This window comes from Chionomys nivalis, chromosome 16 (assembly GCF_950005125.1).
Source record: "Chionomys nivalis chromosome 16, mChiNiv1.1, whole genome shotgun sequence".
In the NCBI taxonomy this organism is placed as follows: domain Eukaryota; kingdom Metazoa; phylum Chordata; class Mammalia; order Rodentia; family Cricetidae; genus Chionomys; species Chionomys nivalis.
Window position 1 is genome coordinate 49,015,784 of NC_080101.1, and position 18,420 is coordinate 49,034,203.

The 18,420-nt window shown below is 41.2% G+C and overlaps 1 protein-coding gene across 4 annotated transcripts in view; it reads left to right on the forward strand.

Annotated features, from left to right (window-relative positions):
* The window catches only part of C16H8orf34 (chromosome 16 C8orf34 homolog), a 371,793-nt gene that overhangs the window by 89,530 nt on the left and 263,843 nt on the right, over nucleotides 1-18,420 (forward strand). For 2 of the 4 annotated variants that reach the window (XM_057790534.1, XM_057790535.1), the window contains exon 4: nucleotides 10,975-11,103. The exons of the other annotated variants lie outside the window; for them this stretch is intronic. In XM_057790534.1, coding sequence (XP_057646517.1) covers nucleotides 10,975-11,103 — 129 coding nt within the window. The remainder of the gene's footprint in view (nucleotides 1-10,974; nucleotides 11,104-18,420) is intronic. 4 annotated transcript variants of the gene reach the window in all.

Below are 18,420 nucleotides of genomic sequence, written 5' to 3' on the forward strand. Positions count from 1 at the left end.
TTCAGTAGTTGACTATTCAGTTTCCATGAGTTTGTAGGCTTTCTGGGGGTAGCATTGTTGCAGAATTCTAGCTTTAATCCATGGTGATCTGATAAGATACAGGTGGTTATTAATATTTTTTTGTAACTGTGGATGTTTGCTTTGTTACCGAGTATGTGGTCGATTTTTGAGAAGGTTCCATGAGCTGCAGAGAAGAAGGTATATTCTTTCCTATTTGGGTGGAATATTCTATAGATGTCTGTTAAGTCCATTTGATTCATTACCTCCATTAATTCTCTTATTTCTCTGTTAGGTTTCTGTCTACTTGACCTGTCCATTGGTGAGAGAGGAGTATTAAAGTCTCCTACTATTAATGTGTGCGGTTTGATGGCTGCCTTGAGTTTTAACAAAGTTTCTTTTACGTACGTGGGTGCTTTTATATTAGGGGCATAGATATTCAGGATTGAGACTTCATCCTGATGAATTGTTCCTGTTATGAGTAGAAAATGTCCCTCTCCATCTCTCCTGATTGATTTAAGTTTGAAGTCAACTTTGTTAGAAATTAGTATGGTCACCCCTGCTTGTTTCTTAGGTCCATTTACTTGATAAGCCTTATCCCAACCCTTTATTCTGAGTAGGTGCCTGTCTTTGTGGTTGAGGTGTGTTTCTTGTAAACAGCAGAATGTTGGATCCTGTTTTCGTATCCAATCTCTTAGTCTGTGCCTTTTTATAGGAGAGTTGAGTCCATTGACATTAAGTGATATTAATGACCAGTGGTTGTTAACTCCGGTCATTTTTTTAGTAGTAAATTTTGTGTGTTCCCCTTCCTTGTGTTGCGCTGGTGAAGGGTCTCTAGTTGTCTGAGATATTGTGTTCATTGTTGGACTCCTTGGTTAGTGATTTTCCTTCTATTACTTTCTGTAAGGCTGGATTTGTGGCTACGTATTGTTTAAATTTGTTTTTATCCTGGAAAATTTTGTTTTCTCCATTTATAGTGAACGAAAGCTTGGCTGGGTATAGTAGTCTGGGCTTGCATCCATGGTCTCTTAGTTTCTGCAGTACATCTATCCAGGACCTTCTGGCTTTCATGGTTTCCATAGAGAAGTCAGGTGTAAGTCTGATAGGTTTACCTTTATAAGTAACTTGGCCTTTTTCCTTTGCTGCTCTTAGTATTCTTTCTTTATTCTGTATGCTTTGTGTTTTGATTATTATATGGCGAGAGGATGTTTTTTTTTGATCCAGCCTATTCGGTGTTCTGTATGCTTCTTGAATCTTCATAGGTATATCTTTCTTTAGGTTGGGAAAGTTTTCTTCTATAATTTTATTAAATATATTTTCTGGACCGTTGAGCTGTGCTTCTTCTCCTTCTTCTATTCCTATTATTCTTAGGTTTGGTCTTTTTATTGTGTCCCATATTTCCTGAATGTTTTGTGATGAGAATTTGTTGGCCTTGCTGTTTTCTTTGATCAGCGTGTTTATTTTCTCTATGGTATCTTCAGAATCTGAGATTCTTTCTTCTATCTCTTGTATTCTGTTGGTTATGCTTGCTTCTGTAGTCTCTATTCGTTTACCTAGATTTTCCCTGTCCAGCTGACCTTCTGTTTGTGTTTTCTTCTTTGCCTCCATTTCAGTTTTTAAGTCTTGAACTGTTTCCATTATCTGTTTGATTGTTTTTCCTTGGTTTCCTAGGGTATCATTCACTGATTTACTCAATTCTTCAAACTTTCTGTTATACTTCTCATCCATTTCTATAAGGGCATTTTTTACATGTTGTTTAAGGGCGTCAATCACTTTCATAAAGTCAATTTTATCTACTTCTTCATGATTAAGGTGTTCATGTCCACCTGTTGGGAGGTCGCTGGGTTCTGGTGGTTTCATATAGTTTTTCAGATTGTTAGGTGAATTCTTGCATTGGCGCCTGCCCATCTCTTTCTCCGAATGCTCCCCTCTGGATCTTCTTTTACCGGATCAGGTCTCCTTGCCTACTGATGTACCTTCCCAGTGATGGCTCTCTGCAGTGCTAGTCTCCTGGTGTTATAGTGATGTCTCTCCTTGCTTGTTGCAGGCAGGCCAGTGAGACAAAGGAGGTCTCGCCTGCCTACTTGCCCTGAGGATTTGCCCCCAGCACCAGACAGACTGAGCTGGATGGTGTTATGTGCCCAAAGAGGAAAGGGGACAGAAGGAAGAAGGGTTCTGGATGCAAGCTGGGTGGGACAAGAAGAGAGAGGCAGTATGGGGGGGTAGAGCCCCTGCAGGGAGCCCGGGGAGTATAGGGAGGGGGATGAGGGACTTCAGAGTTCCCTGTCCAGGGCTGCTTCCGCCGCCACTGGTCACAAACTCACCGCCCTGCTGTCTCTCCTGGTGCTGAGATCAGATCTCCGTGCAGGTTGGGTAGTTCGTAAACAAAGCGCCTACCTTGGTTGGTGCAGGCGGGCCAGTGAGACAAAGGAGGTCTCGCCTACCTACTTGCCCTGAGGATTTGCCCCCAGCGCCAGACAGACTGAGCTGGATGGTGTTATGTGCCCAAAGAGGAAAGGGGACAGAAGGAAGAAGGGTTCTGGATGCAAGCTGGGTGGGACAAGAAGAGAGAGGCAGTATGGGGGGTAGAGCCCCTGCAGGGAGCCCGGGGAGTATAGGGAGGGGATGAGGAACTTCAGAGTTCCCTGTCCAGGGCTGCTTCCGCCGCCACTGGTCACAAACTCACCGCCCTGCTGTCTCTCCTGGTGCCGAGATCAGATCTCCGTGCAGGTTGGGTAGTTCGTAAACAAAGCGCCTACCTTGGTTGGTGCAGGCGGGCCAGTGAGACATAGGAGGTCTCGCCTGCCTACTTGCCCTGAGGGTTTGCCCCCAGCGCCAGACAGACTGAGCTGGATGGTGTTATGTGCCCAAAGAGGAAAGGGGACAGAAGGAAGAAGGGTTCTGGATGCAAGCTGGGTGGGACAAGAAGAGAGAGGCAGTATGGGGGGGTAGAGCCCCTGCAGGGAGCCCGGGGAGTATAGGGAGGGGATGAGGAACTTCAGAGTTCCCTGTCCAGGGCTGCTTCCGCCGCCACTGGTCACAAACTCACCGCCCTGCTGTCTCTCCTGGTGCCGAGATCAGATCTCCGTGCAGGTTGGGTAGTTCCTAAACAAAGCGCCTACCTTGGTTGGTGCAGGCGGGCCAGTGAGACAAAGGAGGTCTCGCCTGCCTACTTGCCCTGAGGGTTTGCCCCCAGCGCCAGACAGACTGAGCTGGATGGTGTTATGTGCCCAAAGAGGAAAGGGGACAGAAGGAAGAAGGGTTCTGGATGCAAGCTGGGTGGGACAAGAAGAGAGAGGCAGTATGGGGGGTAGAGCCCCTGCAGGGAGCCCGGGGAGTATAGGGAGGGGATGAGGAACTTCAGAGTTCCCTGTCCAGGGCTGCTTCCGCCGCCACTGGTCACAAACTCACCGCCCTGCTGTCTCTCCTGGTGCCGAGATCAGATCTCCGTGCAGGTTGGGTAGTTCCTAAACAAAGCGCCTACCTTGGTTGGTGCAGGCGGGCCAGTGAGACAAAGGAGGTCTCGCCTGCCTACTTGCCCTGAGGGTTTGCCCCCAGCGCCAGACAGACTGAGCTGGATGGTGTTATGTGCCCAAAGAGGAAAGGGGACAGAAGGAAGAAGGGTTCTGGATGCAAGCTGGGTGGGACAAGAAGAGAGAGGCAGTATGGGGGGTAGAGCCCCTGCAGGGAGCCCGGGGAGTATAGGGAGGGGATGAGGAACTTCAGAGTTCCCTGTCCAGGGCTGCTTCCGCCGCCACTGGTCACAAACTCACCGCCCTGCTGTCTCTCCTGGTGCCGAGATCAGATCTCCCTGTTTTTGTTTTTGTTGAGGGCAAAGCTGGTCTTTTTTTTCCCTTTTTATTTATTTATTTATTAAAGATTTCTGCCTTAAGAGGAAGAAAGTAATCATTCTTTTTCCATTTTCTGGAACAATAAGAAAATTTGATGTTTGTAATAAGGTCTTATCTTGAACTGATTGTTTTGGACCAATCCTTGAGAAGATTTTTATTTGTTTTGCTTTGATTTTTATAACTATGTCATCTTTATGTCTCAGACCTAAAATGTATTCTCAATGAGTTTTGGTGTTTTTATGAGTTCCTAGGATTTTTATCTTTTTAATCTTAGATTATCCAATTTGCTTCTTTAGAGTCAATACTAATGTGTCACTTAGATTTCTGATTTTAATAATCTGAGTCTTCAATTCTTTCTTCAACTCTTGCTAGAGATTTTTTAATTTTTGAATCATGATGAGGTAACTTGTAACTCTTTTATCTTTCTAATTTTCAGTCTTCTGTTTCATCTTTCTCAGTTCTAATAATCATTTCTTCCACCTTCTGCTAGATATGGTTGAATTTGCTCTTCCTTCTCTACATGACATTATTATTATTTAGGGGACAAAGTTAACATAAACATTTAAAGTTCCTCTTTGAATGTGAGCATATAGCTATGGATTCCCGTCTGAACCCTGCTCTTGCCATACCCGCAGCGGTTATAATATATTTTCTTCACGTATTCTATTCTTCACTTTCTCTTGGAGTTCTTTTGAAAGTCTTCTGGTGTATTTATGTTTTATTTCATGCCATGTGTCAGTTTTGCCTTTGATTTCCTGTTGCTCTTATCATGGTCAGGGAACATATCTTGTAAGATTTTTTTTTTTACTTTTATTTTTAAAACAATCTTTTTATTTCATATACCAATCCTAGTTCCTTCTCCCCCCCCCCCACTCCTGATCCATTCTTCAGGGAGGGTGAGGTCTCTCATGGGGAGTCAACAAAGTCCGTCACATCATTTGAGGCAAGACCAAGGCCCTCCTCCCCTTTTCTAGTCAGAGCAAGATTTTCCTCCATAGGGAATGGGCTCCAAAAAACCTGTTCTGGCTCTAGGGATACATACTGGTCCCACGGCCAGGGCCCCCACAAACTACCCAGGACACACAACTGTCACCCACATTCATAAGGCCTAGTTTGGTCCTATGCAGGTTCCCCAGCCGTCAGTCCAAAGATAGTGATCTCCACTAGCTCAGGACAGCTGTCTCTGTGAGTATCCCTGTCATAGTCTTGAACCCTTTGCTCATAATATCGCTCCTCCCTTTCTACGACTGGACTACAGAAGCCTGGCCCAGTGCTTAGCTGTGGATCTCTGCATCTTCCATTGGTTACTAGATCAAGGTTCTATGATGACAATTAAAGTAGTCATCAATCTGCTTACAGGAGAAGGCCAGTTCAGGAACCCTCTCCGCTATTGCTTAGACTCTTAGCTGGGGTCTTCCTTGTGAATTCTTGGAAATTTCCCTAGTGTCAGGTTTCTTGGTAACCCCATAAGGATTCCCTCTGTCATGAAATTTCTTTCCTTTCCCTACCTCCTTGGCCTTCTCAATCCCTCATGTTTCCCTGCTACTCTCCCCAGTCCCATTCCCTCTCCCCCTTCCAACTTATTCAGGAGTTCTTGTCTACGCCAGTTTCTCAGGAAATAGGAGAGCCCTCAAGACCCAGTAATACCACACTTGGGCACATAACCAAAGGATGCACACTCTTTTCACAAGAAATTTGCTCAACTATGTTCCCAGCAACATTATTCCTAATAGCCAGAACCTGGAAACAACCTAGATGCCCCTCAATTGGAAAATGGGTAAAGAAAATGTGGTACATATTCACATTGGAGTACTACTCCGTGGTCAAAAACAGTGACATCTTGAAATTTGCAGGTAAATGGATGGAAGTCGACAAAACCATCCTGAGTGAGGTAACCCAGACCCAGAAAGACAAACACGGTATGTATCCACTCATAAGTGGGTATTAGACATAAAGCTAAGGATAACCAGCCAGTCTACAGTCCCCGGACCCAGGGAAGCCAGGAAGCAAAGAGGACCCTAAGAGAAACATACATGGATTCTCCTGGAAAGAGAAAATTTTGTATGGCTTCAATTCTTTCAAATATGTTGATATTTACTCAGCTATGTTAAACATGATTTCTGCGACAGAGTGTTTTCTCCATTATAGAGGATGGTGGTCAATCTACTGGTGTGAAGTGCAGTTGTCTGTGTATGTCTCCTGGTCTACTTAGTCTGTGGTATTGAACTCAGTCCTTTTCTCACTGATTTCTTGCTAGGATTCTCAATATTTTTATAGATAGGCATACTAAATTTTCCAGATCTTATTTTAATGCTAGATTTTTCAATTGTGGAAGTTTTGATTCCTGTGTTTTGAGACTGAAAGGACAGGCATATAAAAACTACATAATCATTTTGATTATTGTCATGGTGGATTGACCCTTTGGAGAAGCACATTTTGCCCTTCTTTATCTTTAGGAAAAGTTTTTGTAATAAAGCTTTATTTTGTCTGATAGTAACACAACCAACACAGATAAATCACTTTTCAGTAGTACTGGTATGGTTTAACCAATTCATGTTAATTCCTTAATATTTCTCCTTATTATTATTCTTTCTCCTTTTGGGATTACACTTATATGTTAGAATTCCATACAAATCAACAAAGTAGAAAATGATAACAGTAGTGCTCAAGTTATATAAAATATATTTACACACATATATTATATGTTAAACAAAAACATATTCAGAAATAGAAAGATCCATTCTTAACAAATATTTGAAAAATGAAATTTAAAAGGGACTCTAAGTCATTGCTCATATTTTTAAAAGGAAAAAAGGGCACAAATAAATATTTTAAAAATTATTGACTTTCAAATCAGAGAAAAGAAAATGCTGTCAATTGTGTTGTATGTTTATGCATGTTGTGTGCATGTGTCTATGTGTGTGCCTGTGCCTATGGGGGAGTCTGTGTTTCTCTGTGTGTATAACTGTCTGTGTGTATGTTTCTCTCTGTGTGTAGCAGTATGTATTTGCATCTATGCTTCTGTTTCTGTGTGTATCTGTATGTGCCTATAGGTGCTGTGTGTGTGTGTGTGTGTGTGTGTGTGTGTGTGTGTGTGCATATGTGTGCATTCCATTCAGGATAAAATGTAGGGCCTCTATAATGTCCTCCAGCACACAGCTGTATTTCTGTCTCACAGTGGAGGTCCCTTCCTCTCCTTGTTTGCCAGTCTCCCTTTCTTCTTTTCTTCTCTCTCTGCCTCTCTGTCTCTCTCCCCCTCTCTCTCTCTTCTCCCTTCTCCTCTCCTCCCTTCCTCTCTCCCTCCCTCCAGCTCTCTTTCTCTCCCCACTTTCTAAGTTATTTATTTAGTCCACATACCTGTAAGTCAACATTTAGAAAGTAGGAGGATTTTAAGTTTGAGGTTAGCAAGGGCTGCAAAGTGAGTTCTGTCTCAAAATACGAAAAGGAAAAAAAAAAAAGATTCAAACAAGAATGTCTTTACTTCTTGGCCTACCGTAGGAAGATAATATTTATTAGTTAGACTAATTTTGCAACAAACAAAATAACTTTATCTTACCCAGTGGCTTATTAGTTTTCAACAGCTATATGTCATAAATATTCAGGTAGTGACTAATAAAGTGTTGTTAAGTACTTTCCAGTTGCTTAGTATGTGTGATGATTGCTCTAGTAAACAAAATGTTGGCAGAATTATGAAAATGACATTTTTCATCAATTTTCTGTGCATGGAAATGAATGCTTATACCTTTTGCCCATTTCATATTCATAATCCAGTTAAGAAAACTGAGAGAAATATGTTGGTTTAGGTTAAACTGAAAAACTTGAACCAGCTCTCAGTAATTCTATTAGTGCTTTTCTTTGCATTTGGGGAAATACGTCCCCATTTCTTTTTATTTATTAATTTTTATTATTATTTTATTTTTATATTTATGTTTCTGGTGTCTTGCCTGCATATATGTCCATATACAACATACATGCCTGCTGCCTATAAATAAAGGCCAAAAGAGAGCATCAGGACCCCTGGAAATGGACTTGAAAATGACTCTGAGTTATCATGTACATGCTGATAATCAAACCTGGGCCCTCTGAAAGAGTAGCCAGGTGACAGAGCAGTGAGCGTGTCAGAAAGCTTGAGAGCATTCTGAGTTTTCTCGTCATAAAGAAATAATAAATTTCTCATATCTACTTAAATAAGTTTGATCACCTAGGTCTTAAATTTCATGAGGTGTATGCTATCTAGTAAATGGTGGCTGCAATTTCTCCAGGACATCACCGCTAGCCCCATAGGGATTGCTGGGTTCCAGCGCCAGGCAGGTTTTCTCTCTTATCAAGCAGGTCTTAAGTCAAATTATAGAATTGTGGCTACTGGCAAGGAATGTAGAAAGTAAGAGAACTATTCTTTCCTGGGAAGAGCCTTCCAACTATTTATATAATACTAAGTTTTCAGTCCTTGGTGTATTATATACATACAAGGAACATTATAGGAACTGAACAGGTTATATTTATATATTAAATGAAAATAAATATATTAAAGGGTTTTTGTTGTTGTTTTGTTTTGTTTTTTGAGACAGGGGTTCTCTGTAGGATCCTGTCCTGGAACTAGCTCTTATAGACCAGGCTGGCTTCGAACTCAGAGTTGACTTCACAAGCCTGTTCCTGTTCCTTATCAGGACAACTATTAAAACTGGAAGTATAGTTAACTGGTTAGTGATCATAAGGTGCACACCATCATTCTGAATCTGGTTCCCATGCTGTCATTTATATTCATGAATCCTCACAGGCTACAGATAGAAAAAGGAACTGATCTCAGTTTCTCTGTGGAGTTGCCAGGGAAACTCCCGGTGTTACACGAGGTCCCCAAACCCAATACCTTAGAACCAGTGCGTAGCTACCCAGGATTTGGTGTTGATAGGTCAGGTCATCTGCTAGCCTTGCCTGGATTTGTCAACCTAGAGCATTCAGGGGCAAATCTTGTGGCAAGTCCTGGGCATGGACTTGGAATATTTGTGGTTTATTCTACTATCTATAAACTGAAAGATAAGGAAAGACCTTGACAATACACAGTTTTACAGGAAATTACATGATGCAATGATACAAACTGCAGATCAAAGAATTTAAAGCAAGTTAACAAGCGTGACAATCAAAGTTTTGAAGAAAATGATACAAATACTGTTTTTATCTACTCTTTCAGTCACAACTCTTTCTTTGGCCTCTAAAGTAGGGCTGTTACACAGTCCTGCCATTCTTCCTTCCCATACCTAACTGGGATCAATTTTGATATTTTGAATGATTATTTAGTTTCTTAGTCTGCATATCTGAACATATAAGGTTATAAACTGCTCTTAGCCTTTTGAACTCGAAGCATCATCTGGGAATCTCCTGCACACTTTTCTGTGCACACATCAACTCACATCTCATCCTGACAGCAAAGCAATGTGGGTACTTCAAATTTGTTCTAAGGTGCATTCTTCATCAATATCACTACATTAATTAATGTTTTATCAGCAAAATAAACTTATTACTACTATTTTCTAGAATTAAGTGTGTGCTCTTGACTGTTTATCTTGCTTTCTGTATATTCATCACTAATGCTTCACCAAACCCTTCCCAAAGAGTCTCTCAATGTGATCTAACTCATCTTCTCTTTTATGCTACTTTATTTTGTATTTTTTCTCCTTTATGACTTTGAAAGCATTTTGGAGACCGCTCTCCAGCAGCCCTTTGTTCATTTCCTCCATTCTTAACTTGTTCACTTGTAGATATTTCCAACTGTGTGCTGCTACCATCCTTCACTGTCATCATGAGAATTCTCCCTTTTTTTCTTTTAGAGTTCACCCATTCCTGCTTCCAAGTATTTTAAAATTTTGGTTTATTTAGTCATTGAGCTGGAACATATCCTTTAACAGCTTTCTTAGAAAGAATGTTTATGAGGGAAATTCTCAAGGACTTTAAATATTTTAATTGGATCTATGATTGATATAAATTTTTCAGCTAGAAATAACTTTCTGTTGGAATTTTTAAAGACTCTTCTCCTAACTTCTAGGACAGATATATTGCTAAGTCTGTTGTCAATTCAATTTCTTATTTTTGTCCCCCAAAGCTTTTACAATCATGTGTTTACTGATGTTGTTTAAAAACTCGAAATAACAAAAGTTGAATTTTGCTGGATCCTATAGCTGGACTCTTAAAATCTGGGAACCCATTAAGTTCTAATGTCTTCATTGATTTGACACTATGCTTCTGAGTTGGTGGATTCATATTTAAATGAGGTGCTGACTCTCTTTGCCTCTCACTTTTTGGGTTATGAGCTTCTTTTTTCTCTACTTTGCTAAATCCACTACTGCTAATCCCCCCAATTTATGTCTTCCTTGAGAAAAGCCTTTCCCAACACTTCCCCATCTTCAGTTTATTTTTTATTTTATTTTATTTTATTTTATTTATTTTTTTGGTTTTTCAAGACAAGGTTTCTCTGTGGTTTTGGAGCCTGTCCTGGAACTAGCTCTTGTAGACCAGGCTGGTCTCAAACTCACAGAGATCCGCCTGCCTCTGCCTCCCAAGTGCTGGGATTAAAGGCATGCGCCACCACCGCCTGGCTAGTTTATTTTTTTAAAAGGAAAAATATTTTCCAACTGTAACATAATTGTAGTGGGAACTTGGGAGAAATTTTATATATATTATATATATATAATTTATATATATATAATTTATATATATATATTCTTGTGTTTTTAAAAATTATAACAAGATGACATCGTAATATCATGTTTTCTAGTTGCTGATGATTAAGTTATTAATTTTAGGCTGATTTTTGTAATTTATTTTAGCATTATGTAGAATAAACTTTTCCCTTGTGGTTTCCTTTAAGTTATTGAAGTAATTAGACTTAAATCAGTACTCCAATTTCCCATTTTCCACAATTGCTGTCATATTTCCTTCTATTTATTGAGTTAAAACATTTTCTTTGAGCCCAGTTTTAAATCTCCTTGCTGTTTACTCACACGAAAGCCATCTCTGACCTAATCATGTTATTCTGCACATTGCTCTTGATGCAGTCTTTCACAAACGATAAATGGTGAGTTTGTATCATTGTACACCATGCTTATGAAATAACCGTTTCTTTTAAACATAGTTCCAAGGTCAGTAGAACATCCTCAGTGGAACTGGCGGACTAAACCACAAAGCCGTGATTTTGATGAATTGAACCACATCCTTCAAGAGAGCAAGAAGCTGGGGAAAGCCCTTGAGAATCTCTCTCGAAGTAAGTTCATTTTCTTGACAATAATTGAAATTCAGAGCCCATGTTAAAGTAGAAACATCATCGCGATTGGCAGTAATCCATTTCTGACATCCTCATTATCGTTTCGTAAGGCTGAGGGATGCTAAGGGAGAGCTGAAAGGAGGTTTGACTGTGCCCATGGCTCAGATCTGTCCACAGGCTGCACAGTGGGCAGGAACTATAGGACCTTTGGGGCAGTTGGACTCTGGTCCCCTTGCATGGTTTCTGTCACATAGTTCAAACACACGTTCAGCAGCCTCTTCTTCATTCTTCTGTTTTAAAAAGCACTGTTCGGTGTCGTTCTCACTAATAAGCATTTCTTTCTCCTCCATGAGTTTTGGATGTCTATACACCATTGCAGGTCAATAACTGGGTCAAATTCTTCTTAGAGTCCTCTCAGAGCCTAGCATGAAGACATGGTACTTACTTTCCCCCCAGAAAGCAACATCTCTACTATGAGGGCATGACCTGGAGATCTATCTATAAAGTGAACACCACAGATAAATCACTTAACTTCCATGATATGTTTCTCTCCTATCCAAAGCAGCAAGAAGTTGCTGTGGCTGCCAGGGGAAGGGAGAAGCTGTGAGATAATGTGTCCTTCAGGTGGCTTTTCAGTCACTATTACCACTATGGGATCAGAAAATCCGACAAGCATTTTCCTGATGCAGTTTGGTGACTATGGACTGTATTTGTAGACACACATGTGCATCTTATGTTTTAAGTAGCAAATTTATGATATTCCTATCTTAATCTGTGTAGGTATTTCTCCATTTCGAAAAAAAGAAACAGTCAGATGTCTTTATAAGTCGTTAAAAATCATGGATTCATCATAATTTTCTTTTGATGCAATCTAAGCCTAATAATTCTGAAATGAGCCTCTATCTTTTTCCCAATAGCATAGTTTTACTAATTTCATGTATCAAAGTTTGCCATTGTCCCTTGGTACGCTTTTGGCAAAGTTTTGAAATATATATACCTATGTATATTGCATTGTTAGACAGTACATTTATACATACCTTTATGTGTTATACATTTACAAAAATATCATTTTCATTTAAAAGTAGAACCTTTTGAGACTTTTATACAATGAAGAGAGTTGAGAAACTAAGATGCCTTGCAATAAGGTCTTAAACCCTGAGATAGGATGTACAAAAGCCCTGCTTTGAGCTAGATTTACTTTTGAAGCAGAAAACAACAATGTGGTTTTCAGCTTATTGTTAAGTTGAAAGGAGCCTGATCCCACTAATACAGCAAAGGTACATGCTAATATTTCTGAGTCTGATGAGTTGGGGAAGTGGTTGGGCTAAAACAGCTTCTTCATTCTTTACAAACATGACCCAAGAAGATGAATGAGGAACGTGCTTGATCCTTATCCGTACCCATCAAACTGTGTCCTGTAAAACAGTGCAGCATCCTAGCAAATACTCGCCTTTTTGTTCTTCCTAAAGCCTGGTCTGCCCCTAAAACTGTTTACTGCGGGACTCTGCAAGCATTTCATGATATACATACCAGTCTTCAGCCGAACTGTCAGTTTAGACTGTGTTTTTCCAGACTTCTTATCATGTTAGTCCATTAAGGTTTCTATAACAAAGCACCACATGCTGCTGTATTCTGTACTCCTAGAACATACTTGGATGTTGGTAAGTCCAAGATGAAGTGCTTAGCTGATCCTTGTTTAGTGACATCCTTTTCTTGTTGCTTGTTTGCTTGAATTTTCTTTCATAGACAGTGTCTTTTTTCCACTATGAAGGAGGGCCAGGCAACCCTGTGGGTCTCTTTTATGTGGGCACTAACACCATTAATAGCAGAGGAAACTGTTCTAGAATCATTTCCCAGGCTTCACCTAGTACTGCTGTAACAGTGGAGTTCAGGCTTTAACATATGAGTTTGAGGAAGACACAGATATTTGCACTTGCACACAGGTGAAACTCCATGGTGGGCTTTCTTAATGCCTCAGAATAATCTTTGGGTGCAGGAACCACTGGGGCTCTCAGCAGGAGGGTAGAGGAGAGGCATCTCTGTGATTTGCTGCTTCTTACAGGACACGGTGGAGCATTTCTCCAAAACTTCGTCTTCTTCCAAAGGGTGTGCCTGGTGACGTCAGGTTCACACAGGTTAATCTCTCATCTATTTGTTCAAAGCCTATGAGATTGTGCTCTGATCAAGAGGCAAATATCTCTTCCCACTCGGTAGCCCTACTCAGACTCGGTGGGAGAAGGACTGTTTAGGTGTGAATCTTGGGAACTGTTTTAGAATTCTGCCTGTCGCAGATACTTGCCAGACTACAACATGCTCAGATATGTACAACACACCAGAAATATAAGATCAGTCATACATGGAAGTTTCTATTTCCAATCGAGTACATTAAAGACTATTAAAACAATTGCATGGAATTAAATTTAGTGAGACAGATAGATACCTTAATGTATCGATTATCAAATTTTGGTAGGCTTCATCTAAAATAATCACTGAAATCTATTATAGTCACATCTTAGTTCTTAGTCTTCAAACTATAGTGTGAATTTTAATTCCCAGATCCTCTCAGTATGAACCAGGGCATTCCCAGTGTTTGTTCTCCACATGAGGAGACGAGTGGCTGTTGAACCAGGCTGCACAATCTAATGTTAACACACACATGCAGCACACACACACACTCACACATGCATGCACATACGCACGTACGTGCACACACACAGGCACACACATGCGCCCACACACACCAAGCTCCCCTCTTGAATCTGACTTTCCTCAGACCTTCTCATTTTCCTTCTTCCTTTCACATACAGGGTGTCATGCAGAGCAGCTAGCACTCAGTGTCTCCACTGTGTCTGCTTCCTGTCACTCTCCAAGGCACCAGTGACTCTGCTGGAATTCCTTTCACTGCCATTGCCAGTTGATTCCAGCTGCCCAAGAGATAGGCATGGTTTGTGGTCCTTGCCCAACCGAATTGCTCCAGTAGTTTGCACTGTTGGGTGCTTTCTTTAGACTCACTGAGCTCTGTCTTCTGCAGAGCTGGTGGCCGCTTGATCTGCCCTGCCTGCCCTCATGTCACTGCGTGTAGGGTCTTCCTTGGGAACTCTTTCTAACCTGTGATTCATCCTTTGACTCTGTTCTTTACTCTGTCTGTCCAACTCACCCACACTCACAATGTATTCATCGCTCCCAAACAGCTAGCGCAAATGTGTTTATTTCTCACCCAGACTTTCCCCAGGTTTTCAGGCAAGTGTTTGGCTGGCATGGACCCCCACTTAGGGATACCACCGTAAAGTCAGCATAAGTAAAGGGAAAAAACATCTTCCCAAGGTGGTCTTTTAGCAAGCTGCCTTGGGTGGTGTTACTATTACTAATCAAACCCTTCTACTATTTTCTCTCTCTCCTACCTTCCCTACCATAGCTAAATTACCAAACCTTGGTCCTTTTCCCTTTAAAATATATTTTTAATCTGATTCATTTCTTTTCTCCTATCAGGCTCTAGTAGCTTACACTCTTAATAGCATTGATTAGATGATTGGTTTAGCTAGTCATCATGACCCATTTCATTCTACTCTGTGTTGTGCAAGGGAAAATAGAAACTGTTGTCCCTACTTTGTTGATCTTATGAGTGACTCGGTTGCCTTATTCCTATGTTAAAGGAATCTTGTGGACAGACTTTCTGCAGGGTGACATGAGATAAATATATTCTCATCTGGAGAATGGCTTAATGTGGTGTTCTAGAAACACAGACTCTATCCATTTTCTTATTTTTTTTTTATCTTTAACAAAAGACATTCAATGCTGTGGTAGAAGGATTAGGATCCCAGGGAACCCAGTTTCTATTGCCTGGGTGTGGAAGCCAAGTGGCACTCATCATGTTTATATGCATTCTACAAAAGCTGCAAGGGAGTCTGGACACCAGCGAGTGTGTGGAACCAGGAGGAGTATGGCGATAATCTGGGAATGAGAGCTATCCTTCGGCATGCTCACAGTTTCTTTCTCCAGTAAGCCCACACTGCAGCCGAAGTGACTCTCAAGTCCTGGCACTTGTTTCACGTGGCTCCACTTAAGAGCTCAGAGCAAGAACTTTTAGGTCTGGCCTGACCATGTCATCAATATTATGTCTTATGTCTTTTAGATGTTCCTCCTCCCATTGATGTGCCTCTATTAAGCCTTATGGCTTTCAGGTGTACCACATCCCATTGATATGCCTCCTGTCATTTATCTGTTTAGTCTGCTCTCCTTGAAATCCTGTCGGGCACAGTTTCCTTTGCTAACAACCTCAACCCTATCCTCCAAGATGAATCTGCTGCTCTGTCTGGCTCTAGACTGGATTTGGATTTAGGATTTTGAGACTCCATATATTTCCATGACTGTACTTCCCTGCCATTATCTGTTTTTCCTTAATCTCTTCTTCGGACCCAGAGGATTTTAAGGACAGGGAAGTCATTCTAAGGACAGAACTGTCAGACTCCTAAGGACTTGACAGAGATTAGCACTGCACACTGTCGTGGTTTGCTAGATGAGTGCTCCAGCAGGCTCCATGACTTCCACATTTACCTCCTTTGGAATGTCTCTGTCTGCATTTCTGATCTGCTTTTCTTTAATTCTGAGTCACCGATGTAAGATGACATGGGTTTGGTTGAGCACAGGTTTGTTTCCTGGAAGCTTTTCCTGTGGCTATTACATGAACTGGAGGGCGATTCTCAAAAACAAGTAGGTGAAACTGTGAACAAACAAGGTGAAGTGAAAAGGCAGCCATTCCCTGCTCTGTGTGTTTGGTTAAGTAAACTATTTGCTCAGTGAACTCTTATGCCCAGAGCAGCCAGGCTCCTCGCAGTTTATGGATTTGCTCCTCGTCTGCATCTGGCAGCTTCCCTGGAAGAAGCAGTGGTGGATGACTGTCTTCAGGCCATCCCGACATTGCCCTGTTCATCATAGCTTGAGTGAAAAGACCGTGTGGAGCTTAGTCATGGAAAGGCACTTAGCTGTTGGGAAACAGAAGGCAGATATCAATGCACTGTGACTGATAGCAACAACTGAACTCAGTCAAGACAAGAGGGAACAGAAAACTTTTGCGGTCAGTCAATCATGAGCATACAAAAATAAATCTTCTCTGGTCTATCAGCCTGAGGAGTTAGAGAATAACAACCCACATGGCAGAAGCACAGAGCAAGAAAGGGACTGGGGGCCATGTAACCCCCTAAATACTCCTAGGAACCGAAGTTCTCTACACCCTATCTTCTAAAGATTCCTCAAAGAGCTTCCATCAGTCCGGGATTCAGCACTCAGTCCAAGAGCATTTGGGGAATATTTTGCATCCACACCTTTCATCCTGTTTATTTCCCTACTGTGATAAATGTGTGGATTTGATAACACGAAATATAAAATGTAAATCATGAGAAAAAAAGTAGAGGAAGATTATGTAACAACAGTGACTCACATTATCACATGAATTTAGTGTCAGTGACAAATGACAAAGAAGATGGATAAACAGACCTGAACTTCAAGTTTACACTGTAGTTTAGAAGCTGGTGTGAAAAAATCATAACTTTTACACATTTTAGAATATGACGTAAAAGCTGTGAGGGTGTAGGGGAACTTCTAACTTCATAACAGAGAATGAATGCATCGTAGCTGTGTCTAGACAGTACAAATACAAAGATGGGGCAACAACAGAGTGCGTCACCAGGATGGAAGCTCACAGATGTGAAGTCAGATGTTCCCGGCAGGAGCTTAAGGAAGAACGAATTTTGAATTGATGATGCACAAAGGATCAGACAAGAGGGAAACCGTAAGTCTAGCTAGAGACAACAATGGGAGTAGGGACTGGCGGCCTGTGAGAGCCTCACTCCAACAGTCTCTGCTGCAGTCATCACTGGAGCAGCGTGGCAGACAGAACTGATGGACAGAGGGCAAGGGAGCTTGAAATAAAGCAGTGGCCATAAGACGGGAGCGAAGAATGTAGAAGATAATATATTTTTTGTAAATTGAGAACTTCCTGTGACCAAGGCTTCTTGATTATAATGAAGGGTAGGAATAGGGACAAAAAAATGTACTTAGTTTGTTCTGTTTTAGGTTTTCTTCGTAAGAAAAGCGATTGCTTCCTCCCTGTGTCCAAATAAGAGTTCAGGAGAGTTTGAGAGTAATGTAGCATTATACTTCCAACTCTACTCCCAGTGAGACTATGGGCAGAGTCAGTCACGGTCCCATTTCAGAAACCAAGGGCACATTTCAGGTGGCAATTTCAGGTGCAGGTGAAGTTACAAGTAATGGGATGGGAGTTACAGATGCATAGATAAAACAACTCACAGGAAATGCACACATATACTTGAGAACTGTGCAATAAAATGATCTGATAGAGGCAAAAGCAAAATAATCTTTAGAGATGTTGAATGAAAACCAGAATGTATTTATGGAATCAAGGAGGAAAGGATTCAGTATTAAATAAAGTCTGTAAGAAAAAGATAGAAATCCCCATGTTGTATGTACAGTTGGCTCCACACTGTGCCTCCATTGCGCATGGCGGTGGCATTCTCACTAGTGGGTAGTTGGGAGCTACATAATCTCTCTGTGTGCTTTTATCTGAATATAGTATGAGAGGCATCCATCCCCGTTCTCATTAGCTGTCTGGGAGTGAGGGAAAGTTTCTCATTTTCTACTCTGGGTTGGGTTATTTCCTCTTTCAGAGTTCGCCTGATAATAGAACTTCCAGGAGGCGGGGTCTGCTGCAGCTCACAGTTTGGAGTGTTCAGTCTGTTGCTGCTAGGGTTCAGGCACGTGTAGAACATCATGGCGGTGGGAATGTATGATAGAGAACAACTTTCATTTCAAGACTCACAGGAGCAGAGAGCAAGAAAGGAACTGGGACCCTTATATCCTTCAAAGGTGCCTCCTAGTGACAATATCTCTAGACTCCACCTTCTAAACATTTTACCACTCTCTAAAGAGTTCCCACCAGACCAGGATTAAGCACTAAGTCTATGAGTCTTTGGGAGATGTTTTGTAGTCAAACTATAACACTCATTCTGGTTTTCTCCTCCTGTGAGAAACATATGAGAATTTGATAGCATGAAATACAGAAACTCTATTTTTACAATAGAAAAGTTCTTAGTTTGATTGGATAACCGTGAGCTATGATGCTACTTTTCCAAACATAGTTTTAAGAGTAAGAAAAGAAGTCAGCTTGTAGTAGAAGGAAGGATGGGTAGAAGATGGGGAGAGGATTGAGTCATGTGACTTCCTATAAAAAAGTATTCATGGAAAGAGAGAATGTTAGTCATGATGATGCTTGCTTATAACCCCAGCATTTAGAAGATGAAG